We start from the raw sequence: 26,112 nt of genomic DNA, 5'->3' as shown, positions 1-26,112 counted from the left end.
TTCCTTCCCTCTGTCAGGGGAAGTGTCGTGCAGGTGTTCACGAACAACACCACCGCCATGTGGTATTGCAACAAACAGGGCGGGATGGGGTCGTGGACCCTTTGTCAGGAGGCTCTGCGTGTCTGGACATGGCTGGAACACCAGGGCGTCACCCTAGTGGTTCAACATCTGGCGGGCTCTCTGAACGCCAGAGCAGACTAACTCAGCTGCCGGTGCATGATGGATCACGAATGGCGTCTGAACTCCGAAGTGGCGCAAGGTCTCTTTCAGCAGTGGGGAGAGCCTTGGTTAGATCTATTCGCTACCGAAGAGAACGCGCAATGTCAGCAGTTCTGCGCGTTGGAATTTCCAAGGCGGCACTCGCTCGGCGACGCTTTTCGTCACGAGTGGAGTTGCGGTCTGTTGTACGCCTGTCCGCCTATACCACTTCTGCCAAGAGTGCTGAAGAAGATCAGGCACGACCGGGCCCAAGTCATCTTGGTGGCTCCGGATTGGGCACGAAGGTACTGGTATCCCAAGCTACTCAGTATGTTGACCGATCCTTCGATACGTCTGCCCCTTCGGGAGGATCTTCTGTCGCAGCAGCAGGGGACGATCCTCCACCCGAACCTGTCCAGCCTCCACCTCCATGCGTGGAGATTGAGCGGCGGCAGTTGATGCCATTTGACTTGCCTCCTGAAGTCTGTGATATCATTCTGGCAGCCAGGCGTCCCTCCACAAAGACGGTATACGCCTGCCGGTGGAACAAATTTGTGGAATGGTGCACAGCAAAGGCTGTGGATCCCCTTTCCGCCCCTCTTTCTGAGGTTCTCCTCTTTCTTCTTTCTTTGGCCCGGCAGGGCTCTGCCCTGGGCACCTGAAAGGTTATCTTGCTGCCATCTCTGCCTTCTTGCGGCTTCCTGATCAGCCTTCTCTTTTCAAGTCCCCTGTAGTTACACGCTTTCTAAAAGGCATTACTCACACGTTCCCTCCTGTCCCTTTTGCAATGCCTCAGTGGGACTTGAATCTTGTTCTCACATTTCTGATGTGTGCTCCCTTTGAGCCTCTTCATAATTGTCCTCTTCGTCTGCTGACGCTTAAGACTGCTTTTCTGGTAGCCATCACCTCGGCTAGACGGGTGAGTGAGCTCCAGGCTTTATCTTCAAAGCCTCCTTTTCTCTCTGTTCATCCGGACAAGGTTGTCCTTCGGCCTCGTCCCTCCTTTCTTCCGAAAGTGGTGACTCCATTTCATCTTGGGCAGTCTGTCACCTTGCCCACCTTCTTTCCGCCTCCGCATCCTTCCAAAGAGGAAGAGAGGCTCCACCGTCTGGACCCAAAACGTGCGCTCTCCTTTTATTTGGACCGCACAAAGCAGTTCCGGGTGGACGACCAACTTTTTGTTGGATACGTGGGTGCTAAGAAGGGGAAAGCTGTGCACAAACGGACCATCTCTCGGTGGGTCGTTTTGTGCATCAAAATTTGTTACTCCTTGGCAAAAAAGGACCCTCCTGTTGGGCTGCGCGCCCATTCTACTCGGGCCACAGCGGCTACTACTGCTTTGGGACGGGGTGTCCCTTTGCAGGACATCTGTCAGGCGGCAACGTGGGCTTCGCTACACACGTTTGCCAGGCATTATTGCCTTGACAGCCAAGTCCGGAGGGATGGCTTCTTTGGCCGTTCTGTCCTCCAGGACTTTCTGGTGTGATCTTGGTTCGCAGACCCACCACCGGGGATGGTATTGCTTGGGTATCTATTCTAAGGTGAGGAATCTAACGAACGTGTTTCTTTCAGATGAACAAGTTACTTACCTTCGGTAACGATGTATCTGTAAGAAACATTAGTTAGTTAGATTCCTCACCGACCCACCCATCCTCCCCGTTCTGCGAACTGACATCTAGGGTTAAGGTTATCCTTTTCAGGCCCCTAGATTTTATTTTTGGCACCAGTGTCGGTCTTTGCATGGCTCTGCGTTCCTGGCGCGGAAAGCTATGTACAAGAACTGACGTCAGCGCGCGAGGGCGGCGTCTAAGTACTCCGTCATTCCGGCGCACGACGCCGACGCTGGACGCGGTGCCGCAGACTACGCCTAGCGACGCGCAAGGGGTATTGCTGACGAAAAATCTTCCGGATCCAGTCTGACGCCTGGGGATATTCTAAGGTGAGGAATCTAACTAACTAATGTTTCTTACAGATACATCGTTACCGAAGGTAAGTAACTTGTTCTTTTACCTCACTCTGGTCTACCCTTTCTTACCTCACTCTTGTCTACCCTTTCTTACCTCACTCTGGTCTATCCTTTCTTACCTCCAGCACCCTGTTCCAACCCAGTGTATCCCATCTTCCATTTCCTCTCCCCCTGAGGTCTATTTTTTCTTCCCCACTGCAACTCCTCTTATATCGTTTATTTGCTCTCTCTCTAGTACTTAATTTACTACTCTGGCCTACCCTCCCTTCCATCCGACAGCAAACCCGAGCTTTGGGTTATTTTGTCTACTTTCTAGTATCTGCTCATCCCCTCTTCTCTTCTCTTACTTCCCTGTAGCAACTTAACTCCATAGCCCCCTGTTCCTGTTCTTTTTAGGTTGGTGTTGGAGTTTGATCTCCTGGTCTACGCCTTTGGACAATTCCCTCTGGTGATCTCAGTCTGGCTTTGTATGTTCCTGTCCACACTCATTGTTCCTTATGGGTTGTTCCTGCTCTGGGCCAGAGGCTACAGGAGCTCCTCCCACCGAACATTTCGCTCTCTCTTCTACGGGTCGCTCTTCATGGTCTTCCAGTTGCTGGGCTTGGTCTGTGGCCCAGCGTATGTGGTGCTTCAGAACAATCTTCCACCAGCATCACGCTTCGTTGTTATTCTCGAGCAGGTGAGTCATGACTGAGGTTCATCACATCTATATATTGATGAGTTGGTAGTGCCTCTTCTGTTGTACTTGCAGAATTCCAAGCTTGCATAAACTGAAATTCACATGCTAGACATTTTACCCACTTTTTGTTATGAACCCAATAGTCTAAAGTGAGGTAAAAGGTTTTCTTTTTTTTTTAAACTGTGGGAATTTTTGGAGTTAGATGATTCTGAATAGCCGATCAAAGCCCTTGATGTGATGGGTCTGATAGAACAGTACACCATATCCAAGCAGGAGAGCATTTCTCCTAGATTGTATCCACTGTGGTCTTATTTATGTTTAAGTCTCTGATGTACAACAGCCCATACCATGAAACATCTTTTAAGGACATCACCTGAGTTTTCTGCTTAAATTGCTAGCTTTTCTGAATGGAGTGGTACATCCTTTTTTGCTTTTAGCCCTTTCTCCAGGGAGCAATAACTAAAGGTGCCCATAGTTCTACTGTTTTATATTGCTAACATGACATCGGAGTAATCTGTACAACGATATTCATTGTGATCTTCCTTGCTTTCCTATGGCCCTCTGGAATTGGGGACTGTAACTAATCATCTGTAAGAAGCCTGTAGCCTCAGTATGGAATAATTGGTTTGATTACCCCAGTATTGGAACTTTCATAGATTCTCATGCTTTGTATCATTCCCCGTCGTCGGAATGGGAGCCTCGGTAAATAAAAAATATATCATAACCATAGAAACAAAAGAGAAAATAGGCTTAGGCCTCATCTCATTTTGTAGTATATCACCCTCTTTGTGTAAAAAAGCCCAAACTTTTGCCAGGACCAATCAGCACAGCCTCACCCTTTGGAACCTTCCTGAGAGAGCTCAGAGCCTTAGATTTTTCTACCGCACGTTGTGCTAGGGAGTCTCCACTGAGCTCTGCTCAGTTTTCTCAATTTTTTCTTTCAGAAATCTACGTTTTAACATCTTTAGTGACATTATGTCAGAAAAGGAAAAGAAAGCCTTATTCAGGCCCTGTGCTTCTTGTGGAAAGAAGAGATTTTTCATTGAGGATAAGCATGAGAGTTGTATTTACTGCTTATACCCGGAACACAAGGCCACAGACTGCAAGATTTGTCGGACCTTATCTACTAAGACTTTGCGGGACAGAGAGGGTTGATTGCTGACATGGCTGCAAAAGCTGAAGACCAGGAAGGAGGTTCTCTCTTCAGATGAGGAGGATTCGATTTCTGGCACCTCCTCCAGGAGATCAAAGAAGAGGGGTAGGTCATCTCCTTCCATCTCTGCGGAACCCCCTGTCAAAGCCCCTCACCGGATCTCTGAAAGGTCTGAGGAGGCTGGTCCCATGAAATCTCCTCACGGAAGTGAAAAGGAGAGGCAGGGACAGGCTGCTGGTGTGGTCACAGCCTCTAGGGACAAAAAGGAGGTTTCTATATCTTTTCCTCCGTCCCAAAAGGAAAAGCCTGCTAAGAAACATTCTGCAGGAACTCCACAGATGGTTCCGGTGAAGAAACAGCGTCCGTCGACGGTGATTAAAGCAGGTACGTCGACGACTATTTCCACGGTAAAAACTGTTTCCTTGGTTTCGTCGACGTGACCGTCGACTATGTCTGCTCCTGTTTCATCGTCTACGATAGCTTCATTCCACCACGACGACGATGACAACGACGGCAATGTCGTCGTCGATGCTGATGACGATGAGTTCGACGACGAGACCATCGACGGTTGTCCCGTCGACGATGAAGAAAGCTCCGTCGACGAGCTTGCCGTCGACTAAGACAAAGGCTCCGTCGACGATCCTACCGTCGACGTCGATTCAAGCATAGTCGACTACCTCCTTGTCGACGACGATTCACACTCCGTCGAAGAAGACTACTGTGCCGTCGACTATTTCATCGTCGAATTCGTCGACGCTTGGGATTCCTTCGACGACGACTCCGTCGACGGGACGGTCGACGGGTCAAATTTCTGGATTTTCAATACAGAGGTTGAAAATTACACTGGACATGACATCACCTAGGCGGGTTACGCCTTTACCACCATCTATGCTACTAGATGAGTCGGAGGAGGAGGATGAGGTTGAGCAGTATGGGGATGCCTACAGTCCCTCAGATCTGCATGTAAAGCAGCAAGAGACTGATACTGAGGAGTATTATGGACAAGATGAGCAGGAGGAACAACAATATGTTCAGCAGGACGTACGTCCTCGCACTTTGAGACAGGACATGATAGCTTTACCAGTTGCTCTGGTTACGGACTTGCAGATGATGTTGCAGGACTACAGAGCTCGATTTCCATCACACCCTGACGTTCCACCAGTGCATCCATCTACATCAGTGGTTCCGCGAGGGCCGTCAGTGGACTTGCCACCTCTCCCTAAAGACATACCGCGTACCTCACCAGTGGTGGTACCAGTAGTGGTTCCTCAGACTTCGTATCCGGAACCTACCAATGAAGATACACAGGATGTTGATACGGATTTGGTCTGCCTCTCACAGTGGAACAGTCGGACTGTTTTCTATATGACTTTAAGGCACAATACAAAAAGTCTGTCAGGTCAATTCCCATCATTGAGCATGTGTGTGTCTTCTTGGACAACCAAAGCCTGACTCTGTGATATCTTAGGCCGCACAGAGCAAGTCCAAGAATCCTTCAACACCTTTGACTACGCCTCCGGATAAGGATGGCAGGCGGCTGGACAATGTAGGGAAGAGATTTTCCACCATGGCCAGTTTGTTGGTTCGGGCAGCAAATTCATTAGCCATTCTAGGCAGGTACGACCGCCAAATGTGGTGCGACATGGAGCCGTTTATGGATCTACTACCAGAATCTAGTCCGGAGGACGCCAAGCAAGTCCTCATGGAAGGAGAGAGTTGTTCCTCTGAGGTCATTGACTGTGCTATGGACATAGCCTCTACCGCTTTCAGGGCTTTGGCAGGGTCAGCGGTCTTGCGCCGTCAAGGCTGGTTAAGAGCAACCTGGTTCTGTCAGGAGGTCCAAAATAAGATCCTGGACCTTCCATTTGACGGGGAAATGCTTTTTGGCAAGCATGTCGATGAGGCCCTGCAAAGCATCAAGAAGGACACGGACACAGCAAAGTCCTTAGGATCCTTAAATTATCGGAAGGTTCCATTCATAGGAGCTCGTGGACGAGGGTTCACTTCTTACAGAGGCAACCAGCGTCAGTATTCAATGCAGTCAGGATAATCATACAAGGCTCAGTACTCGAACCAACGCCAAGGTCAATCGGCGTCTTTCTCTCGTCAGTCCCAGAGAGGACGTCAGAATCGTCAGGGACGAGACCATGCCAAGAGGCAATAGCGGCCTCCTGGCTCTGACTACTGTTCCTCCCCTACCAAGGACACCGGTTGGGGGCAGGATCTCCTATTGTCTGGACAGCTGGGTCCTTATAACATCGGACTAGTGGGTTTTGAATATTGTTCAGTGTGGCCATACGTTGGAATTCCAAGATCTTCCTCCAACGAGAGCTCCGGACGCCCGTCCCTCAAAACATCTCCGACTGTTACATCTCGAAGCCCACCAACTATTCATCAAGGGGGCGATGGAACCGGTACCTCTTTCGCAGAGGGGCAAGGGTTTCTATTCCTGGTTCGGAAGATGGAAGATACGTGGCGTCCTATACTAGACCTAAGGGAGCTCAACACCTATCTCATCAAGCTCTCCTTCAGGATGGTCACTCTCCAGGATATTCTCCGTCTACTGAATCCGGGCGATTTTTTTGGCGTCCCTGGATTTAGAGGATGCGTACTTCCACGTTCCAATCCACCCAGCTCACAGGCAATATCTACGCTTCACAGTAGGCAGGAGCCATTTCCAGTTCAAAGTGCTTCCGTTTGGCCTTCGGTCTGCACCTCGGATATTCACGAAGATGCTGGCACCAGTCGCTGCTTTTCTCAAAAAGCAATCCCTAGAAGTGTTCCCATACTTGGACGACTGGCTCGTCAAGGCTCCATCGCTCACGGCAACTTCTCAAGCCGTTTCAACTTGCATTCAATTGTTCGCCCACTTGGGTCTTCAGCTCAACAGGTCCAAGTCGGTGCTGATACTCTCCAGGTCGCAAAGGTTCCTGTGAGCTATTCTGGACACGACACTATGCACCGCTCATCCATCGGAGGAGCGTCACCGCAAGCTGATCGCCTCCGCTCGTCAAGTGCTGCAGAGGAAATATTTGTCGGTTCGCCTGTACAAGTCCTTACTCGGATCGATATCATCCTGCATACCATTAATACCGCATTGCAGGCTTCATATGTGTCCTCTGCAGGAGGAGTTAGACAAACAATGGCGCCAGGCAGAAGGGTCATTCAACGACAAGGTGTGGGTAACACCAGGTATGCGCAAGGCCTGCGAGTGGTGGCTGGTAAAGGAGAACATCGCAGTAGGATTAACATTCCGGACTCCACCGTCTCCTATGGTGGTGACCACAGATGCCTCCTTAGAAGGCTGGGGAGCGGTACTCCAGGAGCTTCAAATCAGCGGTCACTGGAGTCCCGCACAGAGCCTAAACCACATCAACCTCTTGGAGCTGATGGCCATTCGCTTAGCCTTTCTGGCGTTCCTTCCCAGAATTCAGAATCGTGCAGTGCTGGTCCGAACGGACAATACGACGGCCATGCACTACATCAACAAGCAAGGGGGAACAAGATCGCGAACTCTGTCCAAGGAAGCTCAGACTATCTGGGATTTTGCGATTTCTCACAAGATCAACCTACATGCCGAGCACCTAGCAGGATGCCTCAACATCACGGCGGATGCTCTGAGTCGTCAGACGGAAGTGACTCACGAGTGGGAGTTAGACCAAGCCACGCTGGAGGGAGTGTTCGAGATATGGGGTACTCCGACCATAGACCTCTTTGCGTCCCCGTAGAACGCCAAATGTCGGTTTTACGCAAGCAAGGCTCCCCATCGAGGATCTCTGGGGAATGCCCTTTCGATTGCTTGGTTCGGTGCATTTTGCTACGCTTTTCCTCCCATTCCCCTCATTCCTCGAGTTCTCAGGAAGGTCAAGGCGGAACCGTGCAAGATGATTCTCATTGCTCCAGCGTGGGCCTGGCAGTTCTGGTTCACGGAACTCCTGATTCTCTCCCAGGATCGCCCAATTCACTTGCCGCTGATTCCATCTCTGTTGTCGCGGGATCAGGGACAGGTGCTCCATCCGGATCCGAAGTCACTACACTTGACAGCGTGGCTCCTGAATACAGAGAATTCCGTCATCTGAATCTCTCCAGGGAGTGCAGGGATGTTTTGTCTCAGGCGCGGGCGCCAAGCACTAATAAGACATACAGGGCAAAATGGAAGAGGTTTTGTCTGTGGTGCCAGAGGAATAAACTCCATCCTTATAAATCCCTGCCACATCAGGTTTTACCTTACATCCTGTCGCTGGCTAAATCAGGTCTGGCGCACTCTTCTGTCAAGGTACATCTGGCTGCCATATCCCGTTTTCGACGACAGACATCGGGGCCATCTCTATGGTCCGCGAGGATTGTAAAACAGTTCCTTAAAGGATTGTTTCGGATGTATCCTCCGGTCCGAGCACCTCCACCGATCTGGCAGCTCAACCTAGTACTGGCTCAGCTCATGAAAGCTCCCTTTGAGCCGATTCACAGGGCGGACTTGAAGTTCCTCTCTTGGAAGCTAGCCTTCCTCTTAGCGTTGACATCGGCTAGAAGGGTTAGTGAACTCCAGGCTCTGTCCATAGTGGAGCCATTTCTGCAGTTCAAAAAGGATGTGCTAATATTGAGAACCAACCCAAAATTCATCCCGAAGGTGCCTTCGGATTTTCATCTGAATGAACCCTTGATTTTGAATTCCTTTTTTCCACGTCCTTCTACCCAGGCGGAACGAACATTGCATTCTTTGGATGTCCAGAGATGTCTGAAATTCTATCTCGAGCGCACACAATCTTTCAGGAAGTCTACACAGTTGTTTATTTCCTACAGTGCACCACGGAAGGGGTTGCCTCTCGCTAAGAGTGGCATTTCCCGCTGGATCTCCAGTGCAATTCAATTCTATCATCAGGCTGCGGGCAAACCTTTGGACAGAAGGGCCCGTGCTCATTCTACAAGAGCGATGGCGTCTTCAGTGGCTCTTTTTGCTGGAGTTGCTATCAAAGACATTTGCAGGGCAGCAACGTGGAGCAGTGTACACACCTTCACGAAACACTACTGCCTGGAGTCGGTGGGACGAGATGACGCTGCTGTTGGTCAAGCAGTCCTCAGGAATCTTTTTCATTGAGAGGTGAGCTTTCCCTACAATCCCTCCATCCTGGTAAGCACATTTGGTTCTGTAATGATTGTTTTTTCTTGATTACCATGTACTAGTTTTTACTGTAAACTGAGATGGTTATGTGAGACCAAGTGTCTACCAAAATGTGCTTTGGTGATTTACTGCTAACTATTCTGATACAAAGCATGAGAATCTATGAAAGTTCCAATACTGGGGTAAGAAAACAAGTTACTTACCTGTAACTTTGGTTCCCCAGTATTGGTAACTTTCATAGATTCTCATGCGCCCACCCACCTCCCCTGGGAAAGCTCTGCCGGTTTACTGAGGTAGTGGGTGTTTGCACAACGGCTACGAAAATCTGAGGCTCTGAGCTCTCTCAGGAAGGTTCCAAAGGGTGAGGCTGTGCTGATTGGTCCTGGCAAATGTTTGGGCTCTTTTACACAAAGAGGGTGATATACTACAAAATGAGATGAGGCCTAAGCCTATTTTCTCTTTTGTTTCTATGGTTATGATATATTTTTTATTTACCGAGGCTCCCATTCCGACGACGGGGAATGATACAAAGCATGAGAATCTATGAAAGTTACCAATACTGGGGAACCAAAGTTACAGGTAAGTAACTTGTTTTCTTGTAAACATTCCAAGATTGAGGCAGACGTGCATTGTTAATTCTACCATGCATTCATGGAAACTGACGCCACTCAATGGAAGGTGATGGTGTGTGCCTCAACTGGAAAATTGCATGCTCACCTCCACAATAAGAATTGAGTAATGCTGGGTTGAATATGCTAGTATATCTTTTGATTGCATGAGTATGTGTGATGAATTGTTCACTGTGTAACCTAAGCTTTACAGGTTTTAACTTGGTGCATGTTCTAGAAGTACACGCTGTATTTATCTGTGTGTATTCTTCCCTGAATTCAGCTTAGCATATGTGCTCTCAATTTCAAGTTACCTTGCTGCTTTCTAGTTCGTAAAAATTTATTTACCCAGAATTGAAGGGTTGCCAGTGCAAGGTTTGTGGTAAGAAACAATATTGTGAACACCTTTGTTAAAGGGGCTGACAAGCTGGCCTCATGCATACTTATCGATGCAGTTATGTAAATATTAGATTTTCTTTCCCGTGAACACTTGGGTGTATGCAATAGACATGGCAAGTAACAACTGAGAGCATAGACAAGTGCCAATAATTTAAAACTTCAAGAATACAAAAAAACTCTATTAATGCACTAATGATAAACACTTTATTCTTTTTATACAAATTAATCTAAGCATAGTCACTTCCACAGATGTTCATCTCCTTTTATGCCAAGCTTCTCTATGCATGTCTTGTTTCCGTAATGGTAAAATGTGATCAAATGGATTTCTAAAAGATATTTCTGGTTGATAAAGCAAACGGGTATTACACACTCACAAATAAGGTCCGGCATGCGCAGACAAATTAAGACAAAAGAAATAATGCAAGCCATGCCTTTTTAATCTTCACGCTGTCCTGATTCTTAAAATCTTTGCCATGTTGGATATTAAGATTTTTTTTTTCTTTTCTAAAATTATGTGTTTTTAGCATTTTTTTTCCTCTTATATACAGACATGGTTGTTTGTATGTATTGTTCTCATGGTTTTACCTTGTCAAAGTTGTTTTATTAACCTGTTTCTCAGTTTTTAATGGTTTGGTTTTACTATGTTTTGCTTTTGTATAAATGTCATCCATCTTGGCCCACAATACCGAACATGAAAATCATTGTCTTATCTAATATACTGTATTGTACACCTATGCACTTTGATGGTCGTATTGACTGAATAAAGTTTGATGATAATGACAATTTTAGAATGATTTTTCTTCTTGCTTCCTCTAACTATCCTTTAAAGTAAAATGACCTAGTACACGTTGAATGCTTTAACCCTTATACATCAAATTACATTTTTTGAAGCGGAAAATGTCTAATGTTAGTCTTACCTTAAATGTTTGTAGTGCTGATTATCTAGTAGCAGTTGAAAGTAATGTATATGGGGCAATTTTTGAGTACTGATTAATAATTCTAGTGACCTTAACAAATATGACGCACACCAGAGAGGCTGAAACAAGCATACGGTGGCAATTTATATTCTAGATTTAGTTTTAGAAGTATAAAAGTTATATGAAACCTATTTAGGACTGCTGTGATTATCAAACACGTTTTTTCACAGTAAAGCAAATCTACAAAAGTGAATGGGTACTATAGACACCTGCTTTAGATATACGGTTACACTGCAGAAACTAGTTTCACAGGGTCCCTAAAATAAGTGCCAGTGAGTTGTGCAATTGCTGTTATTACAGTGGTACCGAGCTGCAAGGTTACCAAGCATCACTATCACACATGCTTTTTTTTTTTTTTTTTTTTAATTTTTTATTGAAAATCTTGTGTCAATAATACAATTAATACAACCATAAGTTGGCACACAAAGAAAAAATATAAATTGGCAAGCAGAAAGAAAAAATACAGAATTACATGAAGAAAATAATTTACACAATACGGAAATCAACCATTACACAAAGTAAAGATTCCAAATTCTATCAAACTTCATAATCCCGCCTATTCGCTGTGCATATCGCATTTCAGACTTTCTAACATTCCTAATTTTTTGCAACCAGGCAGTAAAGAGAGGGACATGAACTGACTTCCAGTTCTGCAGGATTAATGACCTTGCAACTGCCATTGCAATAAATAATAGTTTAACCCACTGTTCTGTCAAACCAAGATCGGAATCGTAGCCATACAATATTAATTTAACATTATAAGTAATCCGAATCCCACAATACTTTTGCATATATTCGAATATCTCATTCCAAAACGGAATTATTTTAACACAGTTAGCTATAGTGTGGGACCAGTTTGCAGGAGTATATTGCTGGCATCTAAAACAAGTGGCAGTAGTATTGGGAAACATTTTAGCAATGGCAGCAGGGGTACGGTACAGAAGCCATTTACTGAAAAACAGCATTCTTCTCCAATTAGATCCTCGAAGAACACTGAAATTCAGTTTATTTATCATTTTCCAAGTATTAATAGTAAGTACATGATTCTCCTGTTCTTGCCATTTTTTCATTGCTTTTTGACTAAGATCATCCGCAGTATATTCTGCAAGAACACGTTTCCATACCCCTGGCTTCCTCGTCCTACAAATCGTGAACAAATCGTCCCATAGTTGAGTGGAGGAACCAATGCTGACTGGTTCAACTTGTACCAACGTTTTAAAAATAAAAGCATACGAACCAAGTAACAAAGTTCCCAGGAATTAGAAGCTGCATCTCTCCAGGTAACAACCATGTCCCTTCCCTCAAGAAATCTAACAAAGAGTGAAATCCCAAAAGTGCCCATTGTAGTACAGTATCAACTCCAATTTTTATTCCTAAATGAAGGAGAGCATTCCTTAAGGGAGTTCTAAGATTAAATTGCGGGAGAGAATATCTTTTAAGAAAGACATCCTGACGCTTAAAAAACCAAAGCATCGTCTTATAACGAGTAAGTTTCGGTAATTTAGAAATATGTAACGGAGAAGGAATCTGGACCTCATGACAAATTCTATTAATAAAGAAATTAATAAACACAGTTGGGGTCTGCGTTCCGGATTTAAACCGCTCTAAATATTGGGCAAAATATGCGCTATAGTAATCTTTAATATTGGGTACAGCTAAACCTCCCAATTCTGTATCGGCGTAAAGGATCCGCATTGCGATCCTGGGACTTTTTTTTGCCCATATAAACCCTGTGAATAGTGATTGTACTTTTGAAAAAAAACTACTGGGCAAAAAACAGGGAATGGCAGGAAATAAAAAGTTAAATAGCGGCAGAATAGACATTTTTATAAGTGCCACTCGCCCTAGGATGGAAAATGGCAACGATTCCCATCTATTAAATAAAGATTGAACCTTGCGTAGAAGAGGATCAAAGTTTAACATAACTAACTCGGAAACCAAAACCGAGTACATAACTCCTAGATACCTCTTCGGTCTAGGATTAATACAGCCGGATAAATCAGTATGTAGTTCAACCTCACCCCCCCCACAGACTAGTATTTCAGTTTTTTTTTTATTAATGCGATAACCACCCAGATGTTCGAATTCCTCAAAGTTGAAGAGCGGCAGTTTGAGATTGAATATCCGACTTAATCAGTAATAAAATATCGTCGGCATATAGTTTGATTTTTGCCATAGAGGAAATAGGAGGAGAGATATTTACGGATTCCCTAATAGCTGTGGCTAATGGTTCAATAAAAAAAGCAAAAAGAATAGGGGACAAGGGGCAACCTTGCCTGGTGCCCCGCTGAACCGATACTTTACCAACCATAACTGAGTTAATGATTATATTTGCTTTGGCACCCGTGTACAAATTTTGAATTAAGCTAATAATCTGTGGAGGAATTCCAAAGTGATTTAAAATAACAAATAAAGTTGTCCATACCACTAAGTCAAAAGCTTTTTCCGCATCTAATAATAAAATTAAAGCGGAAATTTTATTGGTCTGAAAATAATCTAAAGCCTCAACGAGAAAATGTGTATTTGTGGCTAATTGTCGACCTGCCACAAAGCCATTCTGATCCGGGTGAATAAGATCCTTAGCAATATGATTAAAACGTATTGATAATAATTTGGTAAGGATCTTATAATCAGTGTTAAGTAATGTAATAGGCCTATATGAATTGGGATCTTTGGGATCTTTACCTTTTTTAGGAAAGCTCACAACTGTGCCCTCCCCAAAAGAATCTGGAACTTGCCCACCCATTAACATATAATTAACTAATTGTAGTAGCAAATCCGAAAAGGCGCAGAAGAAAACCTTAAAAAATTCAGCGGGGAGGCCATCCGGGCCGCAGGCCTTACCGATTGGGAGGTTCTTTACCACTAATTCCAGCTCTGACTTTGAAAATAAACTCATCATAGCTCCACTATCTGCCTGAGATAGAGAAGGCATATCATATCTTGCTAAGAAATTTAAAAGCCTAGAATGGTCTATTTCCTGATGATGGCTATATATCTGTTTATAGTGAGAAAGCATTATAGTACCAATAAGATCAGGCTGTGATGTATCTAACAGAGTGGTAGGAGACTTCAAAGTACGAATTGAATTTGCAGCGGCTTGCTCCTTAGCCTGCCAAGCAAGGAGTTTGCCAGAAAAATTACTCTCCTCATAACTCCTTTGAGATTGTATAAGGAATTGCTGTTCACTCTGTGTAGCAAAAAGCGTACTTAATTCACGTTTGGCCTCGTTTAATTTTTTTTGCGCAAGACTAGAGAAATTTGATTGTCGAAGCTGAGTCAGAGAACAGATTCTTTGATAGAGTAAGGTCCTAGTCTGTTTAATAGTACGCCATTCTTCTGCGTCTTTGGCGATAATAATACCACGAACAAAGGCTTTTAGTGAGTCCCAGATAATATGTAATGGGGCCGTGTGTGAATTACGAGCAATAAAGTCAGCAATTTCGGATTTTAAAAAGGATACCCAAATGCTATCTTGTAGGTACATTTTATTAAATATCCATCTCTTAGGGGACTTAATTTCTTCCCCTACTTTAAACTCAATTACTAACATTGCGTGGTCTGAAAAGCCATTATGCAAAAATTTCTGATATGAAAATTCTAATGAATTAGAGGCCAAAAAAAAATCAATACGAGAGGAGGATCTATGTCTTCCCGACCAATAAGTAAATTCTTGTTTATGAGGAAATTTCAATCGCCATGGGTCACACAGATCAAGTAATGCGGAGTACTTTATAATGGACCTTAATGACTTTGGTTTAGATTGTTTCTTCAAAAGACCCGTGGAATCAAGTTTTATGTCGATAAGGATATTAAAATCCCCGCCTATAACTATATCTCCTCTGACCAATAGTAATGATTGAAATAACTCCTCATAAATGGCGGCGCTATCTTCCACAGGGGCATAATAACTAACAAAGGTAATTGGCCTATTCCTGTTTTTAATTACACAAGTAGCCCAACACCACCGCCCAGCTCCTCCATCTTCAAACTGAATAATTTCTGCATCTAAATTACGATTAATAAACAGCGCAACTCCCCTTTGAGATTGTTGAGCACATGAAAACCCACGATATAAGGACCAATTTTTAAACATTGAAAAAGAGTTAATTTTCTCCACAGAAATATGGGTTTCTTGCAACATCACAACTGCTGGGCGCTCTGTTTTAATCCAGAGCTCAATAGTACGCATTTTTTTTTTATTATTCAATTCATTGACATTGAAAGAGACAACTCTAACCCCTCCAATAGACATTAATTGTTAAGAAAAACTTCTTGCCAACAAAATTTTGCATCGTGAACCACAAGAATTTCATTTTTTCATTTTTACCCCGCATCCCCCTCCACCCAAGTGCACTTCCCTCTACCCAAGTGCTCCCCCCCCCTAACCCTGGTCCCGTGGCCCTGTACTACCTCTGTATCTCCCTCCCACGCTGGCCACATGGCACCAACCCCTCTCATAAGAGCGCCTTGGAAGTGCGCCCTGAATCCCATGACCCCCGAGTTCCCACCTGCACCCCCCACCCCCTAACTAAAATATGCGAATAGCCATCTAGACAAATCAACCCATATTCCAACCTTAGCCTAACCTTGAGCCAACTTATCAAGCATCTCCCGAGCCTCATCAACATCTGTAAACAAATAGAATTTGCCCTTGATCAGAACTTTTAACTTTGATTGCTGTGCAATCGATGCTTGAGCTCCTTTGTCCTTAAATAACTGAAGAATCTTTACAAAGTCCTTTCTCCGTCTAGCAGCAGCAGCCGACATATCGGAAAAAATCCGACACTTAGTGGTGGGATTAACCTGAAATTGTCTTTGCTTAAAGGCCTGGGATAGGATTATTTCTTTAACCCGAACATCGGCAAAGTTAACAATGATAGTCCGAGGAAACGGAGAGTTAGGGAATGGACGAGCTGGTACTCGATGCGCCCTGGTAATTGTTAAGTCTCCCTTAAACTCAGGGATGACCTCTTGAGAAAAAAAGGAAGTGATCCATTTTGTCATGTCCGATCCCTCGATATTTTCAGGTACACCTACTATTCGAAGGTTTGACCTTCTATTATAATTCTCTAACTCATCCAGTTTGGATTCGAAGGCCTTTGAAAATTTAGAACCAGTGATGATCTCTTTCTGTGCGGTGATAAGATTGTCCTCCACCCTAGAAATTCTAGTCTCAGACTCTTGCAGACGATTAGAAAATGAAGCCATAGAGTCTTCAATTTTGTCCAGACGCTTACAAATCACCTCCGTTTCCATCTTTTGCATTTGCTTCATCTCTCTAATTTCTTGCAGGATTAGATTCAGCATGTCCTTAACTGAGATCTGAAAGTCCCCAGCAGTTTCAGTATCCATCCCCATAATCGGACTCTGAGATAAAGTCACCTCACTGGGAATAGTCAAAGAAGTACTGGAACCAGCCGCTGAAGCAAGACTTTCAATGGGAGGGATAGCTATTGAGGAAGAAAGGTTTAAGGAAGTTGGAACACCTGAAGATACTGCCCCAGTACCAGCTGTATTATTAAGGTCGTATCTTGCTGCTTTTCGCTCAAACAGCGGGAATTGTTTAGAAGCCTTGGAAGCAGAAAGTAATGTGGCCTCTTTAGATGATGACTGTGAATCGAGTGAGGCCACAGGATTAAGGTTCTGATTTATCTCAGGTAATTTAGCCTCTGAACCTAATAGAGCCACAGCTATCCCCCCCACTGGTGACTCAATTATCTCCTTTGCCGCACTAACAGTAGATTTGCAAGGACTCTGATGAATAACCTCGGTCGGGCTGCCGCCTGAGAGACCATCCTCACCTTCTCCAGAGCTCTCAGAATTTTCAAGAGAGGAGATTTCTCTCTCCGCGGCTGACCCAGCCCGCTTGGCTCTTACGGAATTCTCTTTTAATTGTTGGCGTCGTATTTTGGCCTTGGCCTTGGCCGTCAATTGCTTACCCATTATTAAGACTGGTAGTTGCGAAATAGCTTTACACCGGTGGGTATGAGTAACAGCGGTAGCAGCAGTGCGACAGTTGTATTAGAGGTGAAATTCAGCCCATCAAAAAGTGCTGAGACCGAGAATCTAGCCCACACAGCGGCTGCAGTACAAAATATAGAAGTGCAGCAGCGGAGCAGACCACTCTAGCAGCGTGGACTAACACCTCACTCTGTCCAACTGTATAGAAAGTCAGTAGTCGACCAATTGGATTACTGCTGCAACAAACTCCACATTTACATTACCAAATCCATCAAAAAAAAAAAAATGAGAACTGGAGCTTGCGATTTTGACATGCCTCGCACACTTTAACTGCTATCAGTGGGTATCAGCGGCAAAAAAAAAAAAAAAAAAAAAGTTTACACCAGTCTTCCCAAACAAAAATACAATGTAGCCAAGGACCGGCCGCAGCAGCGGAGGCAGCAGAAGTCTCTTACCGAGGTAATGAGGAATTACTACAACAGTAGCTTAACTCCAAGCAATGTGGACCTCGGCGTTTATTAATGAAGACAGCTCACCGTGCTGACGTGAGGATAAACTGTGAAGCTTCTCGGGAAATCACCGAGGATGCGACCTTGCAGCCGTGCGATGAAAAACTCAGCCCAGCACATAGCACCGCTGTGGATCACGTCTCTTCCAGAGAATTCAGGTGATTCAGTGAGACAGCTTGCCCCGATCCAGTTATCGCTGTTATCGCTGTCCCGGTATCGCTGTCCCGGTATCCCGCTGTTCCGCTGCTGTTCCGCTGCTAATCTCTGCAAACGGACTCCAAAAGGGGCGCGATGACATGGCAAAGAGAGAACAGCATACTTGCGGCACGGAGCAGCAAACGCCGAGCGGCCGCCATTGACCACGAGCACTATCACACATGCTTTGTCGAATATTCAGAAGACTATTGTATGCTAAACAATAATGCTGAACCCTGCTTTTAACTTTAAATTTAAATAAAATTGCTTCCTGACGAGTGAAAGGTTACCTGTGACGCTGTTTTTCCTGTAAGTGCAAGTCCTGTTTTCCACTGATGGAAATCCTGATGTGCTTTATAAGGCTGTCCGCTACATTAATTCATCTGAAGATGTAATTTAGCTGCAAGGTGTTTTGGATTGCCTCTCTGTAATCTCGGCCTTCTCCATATTCAGATGAAGCTGTAAAATTAACTTGAGAATTTGAACTTGTTCCAGATTTTTAATAATATCTAATACCAAGACTTGCCACCATCACAATATAGAAAAGAAACCAATGTTGCAGAGACGTAATAAAAATCATTGACGTCTCAACACGTGTGTGTGTATGTGTGACATTCAATCTGTTCAAGTCTTCCTCAGCACAGCTGGGCAGACACCCTGGTGTCTTCGAGTATGTCTGAGCCTAGGTATCCGGAGATTGCTTAAAGGTCAGTCAAAGGGCTCCAGTGTGTCGCTTAAAAACATTTTGCTGCATAGAGATGATTTTATTTTGTGTTAAGTCACAGCGATGAATGATACCATTTATATCCAGTAGTATCCATTAGAATAAATTAAGGTATGCCTGTGTGAAAGGATGATTACACATTTATTAAAACTCATCCATTAGTTCCAATCAGCCGGTCTGCTTGCGTCCAAACGGGAGCCGGTTTGATTATTGTTGTGCACTGCTGATCTGTTGTTGCTGAGACAGGTACATTAGGTTACAAAGTAGCCATTTTCTGAAAGTGACAGATTTTTACTGCAAAATTTATTTGGTCTGCTAGAGCTCTCTATGCAACTTGAATTGAATGCTTTTAAGTCATATTCACAAGGGTATTGAGCTGTAAGCTTTAAAAGAACATTTTGTGGAAAAGGACATTTGGTAAATTCTCAATCGAGGGCTTTTTCCTCACTCAACGATTGATGCAGTGACTTTTCAATAACTGCGTTCACTGGTTTGCTGTTCTTGCTGTCTGTGAAAGAGCTCCCCTTTCTGCCATCTTTTCCCCTGACTAAAGTGGCATCATTTGGCACTAATCTTACAGGTCACCAAAAATCCAGGAAAAAGCACTTGGGACACTTACCTTGCTTTATTACTCTGACCCTAAAGTGGTTCATTGCTCTGTGGATACTGAAAATCAAGGCCTAGATATCCACAGCTGGGTAAACGCGAAAATTAAAGGTTTGTGGAACATTTGTGAGGCCGTATGGTGGCCCAGTGCATAGACGGATTCCACTGCTGGATGCATAACATATGGATTAGTATTAATGGTAATAATGCAGGGGTCTTGCTCCTTGGCTGTGTTGAACTTGCCATTTTTCTTGTCTGCAACCTGTAAATCCTGGTGAATTTACCTATATCTTTGCAGTCTGGTGGGAATATAGGCGTGATTCTTGCCACAAACCTTTGGTTTGAAACGTAGTCTTAAAATAAACCTCTTGAAGGAACAAGTTGCCATTGATGAGTTTTAGGCCACACCTTCAGAACTCGCTTTAGCATTCTCTTTGGTGTAACGTATCGAAGGTTGTGGAAGTATCTAAAAGAATAAGCAAGGCAAAATCATTAGTGGATGAGACAAAAGCTCATCCAGCGCTGCCAACCCAGCTTTTATTGTGCCATGGCAGACCCTAAAGACTGACAGCTGGTGTTCGAGGATGCAGTTTGAATCGAAGAACATCTGGAGTTGACGCAGGATAATGATTTTCATTTTCCTAGCTAAAAAGAAGAGGCTGGCTAGTAGTTCTTTATTAGCAGCAATCTTGAGTTCAGTAAAAGTTGGGTTTATGTTTATCCATTCCACCTTCTTGGTATTTGGGAAGCAGCACTTCTGGAAGCTCTGGTTGTCTTGCAATTCAGTAGCTGGGTTCAAGGCTCTTTGGAGAATTTGGATTTCATGCTGTGAGCAGTAAAGCCGTTCTTTGGACCGCTTTAAGAGATTGTCAAAGTACTATATTAAAAGGATTAGCACCCTTTATACTTTCTTCTGATTTGGAATGATATAATATTAGCACATTACCAATATGTGTTAATAACACATTGCATCTCAAGAAAAACACTGACTACTAGCACCTGCAGACAGCTAATTGTGCACAAATAAATGTTGTAACCCATTCAGATTGGTCTTCTGCAAATTATTCAGGTTGTATAGTAAGTTTGTGGTAATACTACCTATACAGGCTATGGTAATGTAATCCTCAATGTGCTGTATTTCTGTAAATTTACGGCCAGTCTCTAAATGAGATCCTTAGTGTTTGACAAACTGGCTCTAAATATTAAAGCGCTCTGGTTATTTATAATTATTTACGGACTGTGGCGCTGTGTGCCTAAGTGTAGCTATACTGGCTAATGTCAGCAAGCCTAGCCCAAAATCTTATGAACTGGCTGTAACATGGAGAGATTTACTGTCCTGTAATTACGAACAGTGAGTGCTTCTGTTTGGATAATGTGGCTGCAATGTGCTGCTCTTTTTCCTGCTTGTAAACTGGCAAGATTAGCCTCTCTTCTGCGATCTGAATTTGTTATTCTTTCTCTCCTAGGTGCGCCTTGTCATGAAGGCTCATTCCTTTGTCCGAGAAAATGCTCCTCGTGTCCTGTCTTCCACAAAGGAAAAAACAAGTGAGTTATTAAAACTCTGTCCATTTTTTAGCACAATCCAAGCACATCACTCTAAAGCAGAATTTGCAATGCACCTATGGTGACCATATATTTGCGCTGTGCACCATGCCAAGCTCATTTCCCTAGCTTTAAATCCGTACAGGATGGCAAACACATCAGCTACGTTGTACCACGGTGCACCCTGACAAACCTCTCATCCTGCCTGTAACGAAGCACACTATGATAAGGACATAGTCTCTAACATACCAGAGGAGACCCAGCCAGCCACATCACTCTCACGTTATCAAGGCAAAGTACTTCAATACCAGGTCATTCGTAACACCCGTATTTCTACAAAGCACACTACATAGATCACAACAATAGATCTTGCCAAGCACCCTGATCTCCCCACAACACATGTCTAGCATATATATCAAACCTTACCTCAGCACCCCTTGATGAACTCATTTGCCTGACCACATTCCTGTACTGCACACCCAGATAAGGACATCACCATCAGCATACAGCTGTACTGCAAACCATTATAAGGCCTTTCTCAGAAAACTCTACTGTGGTATCTATATGAGCACATGGGTTCAACCCTACAGCTCAGTGCCCCCCTACACAGCTTATACTTCTCTGCATACCAAACACTTTGCTACATCATATTTTAGTTTTCTGCCTCTTCTCTTCCAGGTATTGTTCCGGTGCCACAGTTGACACATTATCTCTACTTCCTGTTTGCTCCCACGCTAATCTACAGAGACAGCTACCCTAGGTAAGCATGGAACCACTTTCAAGTTTATAAGTCCCACCAGTGTCCTGTTGAAAGACTTCACTAGGCCAGTTGGTGAGAGATGAAATACTGATGACATCATCAGCAATCTTTATGAAATACGAGCAATGTTAAAGTGGCATTTAAGTCTTTCTCTTACAACCTGAGTTTGATTCCTCATTTGCCGGGCCAAAGCTGCTGTGTGAATAAAATCCAACCAATTAGAAGTAAATGCTCACAAGACTGAGTTTGTAATCCTGACCTAGGGAAACAGCTTGAGATCGGGTGACAGTGTGCTTAAGAGCCATCTAATCATTGGAGGCTAATGGTCGTCCACTGTCCAGTGGTTATGGTTTGTTTTACTAGAGCGGAAATATGAGTGAGAAAGAAGAGTATTGTGTGATATCATCATTTCCAATTCTCAGAATTAGGATAGCCTCAACCATACTGCAAGGATCTAACACACTCCTGTTTGTCCAAAACTGTGATCAATTTAACCCTGCTTTTCTTGCACTGTTTGGTCTCTAGCAATGCCTTTCTTCTAAGACTGCAGTGTGGAACCACAATGAAAGACAAGCTAATGGTGAACACAGTGATTCTATGTAGTGACACCTCTCCCTTTTTGTGCATTGGTCCCATCGTCTGCACTCTGTCCTGGGTTCCAATATTATTCCATGTTTGCATCAAACTTGGATACTGTTGAAGCAATCCATAAAGTCTGCAATTGGTGTGGTGTGCAGACAAGGGTAACTCGTTGGACAAGCAACTGGTCTATTGCCCCTGTGGAAGGCTCATCCTACCATGCTCTGATGGTGATCACAGGGGCTGGAGGATCAGAGAGAGTTGTTTAGGTATTTTTAGTGCAGTGCCTAGAGTCTGGAAATCTCTTCCCTTGAAATCAGATGCTTTTTACGTGAATCACTTTCCAAAACTAATTTCCTCTATCTGGTCTTTACCCCCACCCAGTGTGTTTTCAGATTTTATAATTTTATTGTAGCTGATTTGCGAGTTGTATTTGTTGTAAATAATAGTTGCAATATAAAGTAAAAAAATGGAGACTTCCTATTCAATGTAATGCACTTTAGAGGACTATTGCCTGCGATCTCTATATTGTCTACATGCCTACACAGGAAGCACGAGAAAGGATGCATTATTGTAGGTGGAAATACTGTTTTTCTAATTTACAACATTTCTAAAGTGTCATTTAGCGGGTATATGCGTTTTACCAGAAACAAAATTAAATGTTGTGCTTTATTGTATATACCACTGAATTAGGTATTTGTAGGCATGCATGGGGGCAAAAGGAAAACTCTGGTTTTATTTACATGCAAGTTCACTTTATTAGAATAATGATATATTTATTCCCTTGACTTATCTCATTTACCTTTCTTTTTATATAGGAATCCCACCATCCGATGGGGTTATGTAGCCACCAAATTTGCCCAGGTGAGTTACACTAGAATTGGTGTTTAGGTATCTTGCTGATGGTTGAGGGGAGGATCACCAAACCACCAATATCCAGTGGGGTACCAAGGCACTGCAGTTTGGTAGGACTATCTTCGTTTAGAAAGCAATTCTGTAGCTATTGGACCTTTGCTTTCTGAGATGTTTGCTGGTTCCATTTGTCTGATGCAGAGATTAGAGTCTCTGATGGGGATGCTATGTGTTCGAGGCATGTGGGCTGCTGAATTCATATCTGTGCATAGATCGCCGCCTAGTGTTGGGTCCGGATGTTTGCACGTTGTTGTCCTGGAAGAGTCTTCGAAGTATCCTGGGATAGGTGACTCCTCCCCTGGACCACAGTGCGCATGGGCATCCTCTCCATCCTCAGATTGTTTTTTTCCGCCATTGGGTTCGGATGTGCTATCTTGACTCAAGTTAGGAAAAAATATTTTCGAGGCCAAAAGGCCTTTAGTTCGCGTCGGTACTGTTTCTCGATCGGTATCGACAGACTCTTTGTTAGTTTACTAACTTCTAGATCCAACTTTTCGCATCTTACCTGACCATCGGCCCGAAATCGACGATGGAATCGAGGACACCATTCAAGAGGTGTCCGGTATGCAATGCGAAATATCCCCACATCGACGTCCATCCGGTGTGCAACAAATGCCTTTCGCCGGATCACGACGAATCTACATGCATGGCCTGTGCCCGGTTCCGATCCAAGAAGACTCTACGGAACCGACGAGCGGCGAGGCTCGAAGCACAGCACGCGGCACCGGCCCCGGCCGACATCTTCAACGCCGAGACCGAAGATGTCGAAGAATTAGGGAACCTACCCTCCAGTCCCGCTCCCGAACATGACTCCGGATCGGAAGACGTCGACGAAACACTCTTTCACAGAGATGAAGACGACACCGAGGTAGGAGACTACAATGAGGCCTTAGGGGCCGAAGAGAGTAGCTCTGGTGACGAGCAAGGCCTACCCGTTCAGACTGAAGAGAGCCCAGTGCAACAGTCTATGGCTCCAGTCGAGGGATCGCCTTCGGGCCTTACCCAAGACCTATCCCGCAGTTCTTCGGCCCCGCCTCGGACATTCAGCGGCAGCCATTAATGCCCAAACCAGCTGGTTTCCCCTCTTCGAAACCGAAACCAAAAGCTGTTCAGGTTCAATCGAAACCGAAACCGAAAGTGGCGCTGGTCGGATCGAGGCCTTCCACACCCTCGACGCCATCGAAACGCGTCGGCACCGAGCGCACCAAGCGCGACTTCGGTGCCGAACTCGAAGCGGCCGACGTCTGAGTCGGCATACGGAAAAAGGCCTTCGGTGCCCCCGCACCTGCTCGGCTCCAGGCACCGACGCACTCAACTCCGACCCTAAAGGTCAAACTGCCTGCTGCGTCTCACATCGCTTCGACGGCAACACCAAAGCCTCATGCATCGAAGACGTCGACGGACACTCCCGCCCCTCGACTCGATGACCCACCGGCGCCGAAGAAGTCCACGGCCGCCTCTACAGAACCGGTCGGCGCTAAAGACTCAAGGGCGCTCCAGACGCGACCCGTTGTGGCGCAAAGCAACAAACCCAAGTCAGTCCTCAAGGACACGTCGGGCTCCGAGCCAATAAAAGCTCCGGCAGCCTCTTCGGCGCCAGCCAACATTACTTTTGGCCTGCCACCAGCCACGGCCCCGAAACTGTTCGAAATCAGGACACGGGTCACACACACCACGGTCACACCTGCAGACCGCTCTGATGAGACGTCCCCATCACATCTCATCGACGCCGACACCGGCAGGATGATTATCCACAAAAGGAGGATAACTTCGGAGCCAACTTTGGACTCCTTCCGGATCCCACTAAAAAGAAAGCTGCCTGTGGTTTCAGAACCTGTTCTTTACGAACCTTTCTACTCACCCTACCAGGATCCACAATCCTTCTCTCCCACACACTCCGACACGGATGCGTTGGAAGACTACATGGGTGAACAAGTCCCCTATCACGGAGACATGGACCCTGCCGACCAGCAGGACCCTGATCAAGCTTTGGATGACCCTGTGGACCCAGGTGCACCTCTAGATGCACAGGACCCGCAACTCTATGGAGCAAAAACATCCCCCACAGAAGACACTACAGCGTTCAACGCTCTAATTGAACGTGCTGCGGCCAATCATGGAGTGCAGCTTCACTCTGACGCCGTCGAGGACGACTTTCTTATGGACACTTTCGCATCCTCAGAAAGGCATGTAAAGACTCTGCCCATGTTGAAAGGGGTCCTCAAACCAGCCAAGGACATCTTCAAGGAACCCACCAGGGCAAGGGTGATAAACCCCAGGATCGACAAAAAATACAGATCAGCGCCTGGGGACCCTACTTACATCAGAGGCCAATTACCTCTAGACTCCATTGTCGTTGCGAATGCTCGCAAGAGGGCACACTCGCAAACAACAGGTGACGCTCCTCCCCCGGACAAAGAGTCCAAGGTGTTAGAGACCTCTGGCAAGCGAATTGCCGCCCAGGCAGCTAACATATGGCGTATAGCCAACACTCAAGCGCTCCTCGCTCGCTACGATAGAGCGCACTACGACACATTAGAGCAACTACTCCAACATCTCCCTGACCAATTCAAAGAAGGTGCAGAGATCCTCATCAGAGAGGGACAGCTCCTCACAAACGCATCCATCAAGTGTGCGCTGGATGCCGCAGACACAGCTGCCAGGGCCATAAACACTAGCGTCATGCTGCGACGACATGCCTGGTTGCGAATCTCCGGATTCAAACCAGAGGTGCAAAATAACATACTCAACCAGCCTGTCAACCCCGACTATTTATTCGGCCCGGAGGTTGACACCACTCTAGAGAAAATAAAAAAGGACACGGACACTGCAAAGTCCATGGGGGCTCTCCAGACTCAGTCCTTTCGGAGCGGCTCCTTTCGTCGCCCCGGAAATAAAGGAGCAGGTAGAGGACAGGGGTCACAGCAAACATACAACAAGGGCAATACACAAACCACCTACGATAAAAACACCCGGGGTGGATATTGTGGCTCCAGTACAAAAGGCAGAGGACGCGGCTACGGCAACACCAGGTCCTCCCCCAAGAACAAGCAGTGACGCCCTCTCCCTTCCTCCCGACCACCTAACACCTGTCGTGGGAAGGCTACAGAGGTTCCTGTCCATGTGGAACTCCATCACCACGGACAGGTGGGTCAAAGATATTGTCGAATACGGTTACTGCCTAGAACTAACCTCCACTCCACCCACAATTCCTCCAAAAAA

At 45.2% G+C, this 26,112-nt stretch overlaps 1 protein-coding gene across 1 annotated transcript in view; it reads left to right on the top strand.

The window, feature by feature from the left end:
* The window catches only part of SOAT1 (sterol O-acyltransferase 1), a 240,174-nt gene that overhangs the window by 178,181 nt on the left and 35,881 nt on the right, over positions 1 to 26,112 (top strand). The window contains exons 7-10 of the mRNA XM_085601804.1: positions 2,561 to 2,843; positions 20,564 to 20,642; positions 21,318 to 21,399; positions 22,797 to 22,842. Of these exons, the coding sequence (XP_085457930.1) occupies positions 2,561 to 2,843; positions 20,564 to 20,642; positions 21,318 to 21,399; positions 22,797 to 22,842 (490 nt within the window). The remainder of the gene's footprint in view (positions 1 to 2,560; positions 2,844 to 20,563; positions 20,643 to 21,317; positions 21,400 to 22,796; positions 22,843 to 26,112) is intronic.

Source organism: Triturus cristatus, chromosome 4_2, assembly GCF_964204655.1.
Source record: "Triturus cristatus chromosome 4_2, aTriCri1.1, whole genome shotgun sequence".
NCBI lineage: Eukaryota > Metazoa > Chordata > Amphibia > Caudata > Salamandridae > Triturus > Triturus cristatus.
This window is presented reverse-complemented; position numbering and strand designations above follow the sequence as displayed.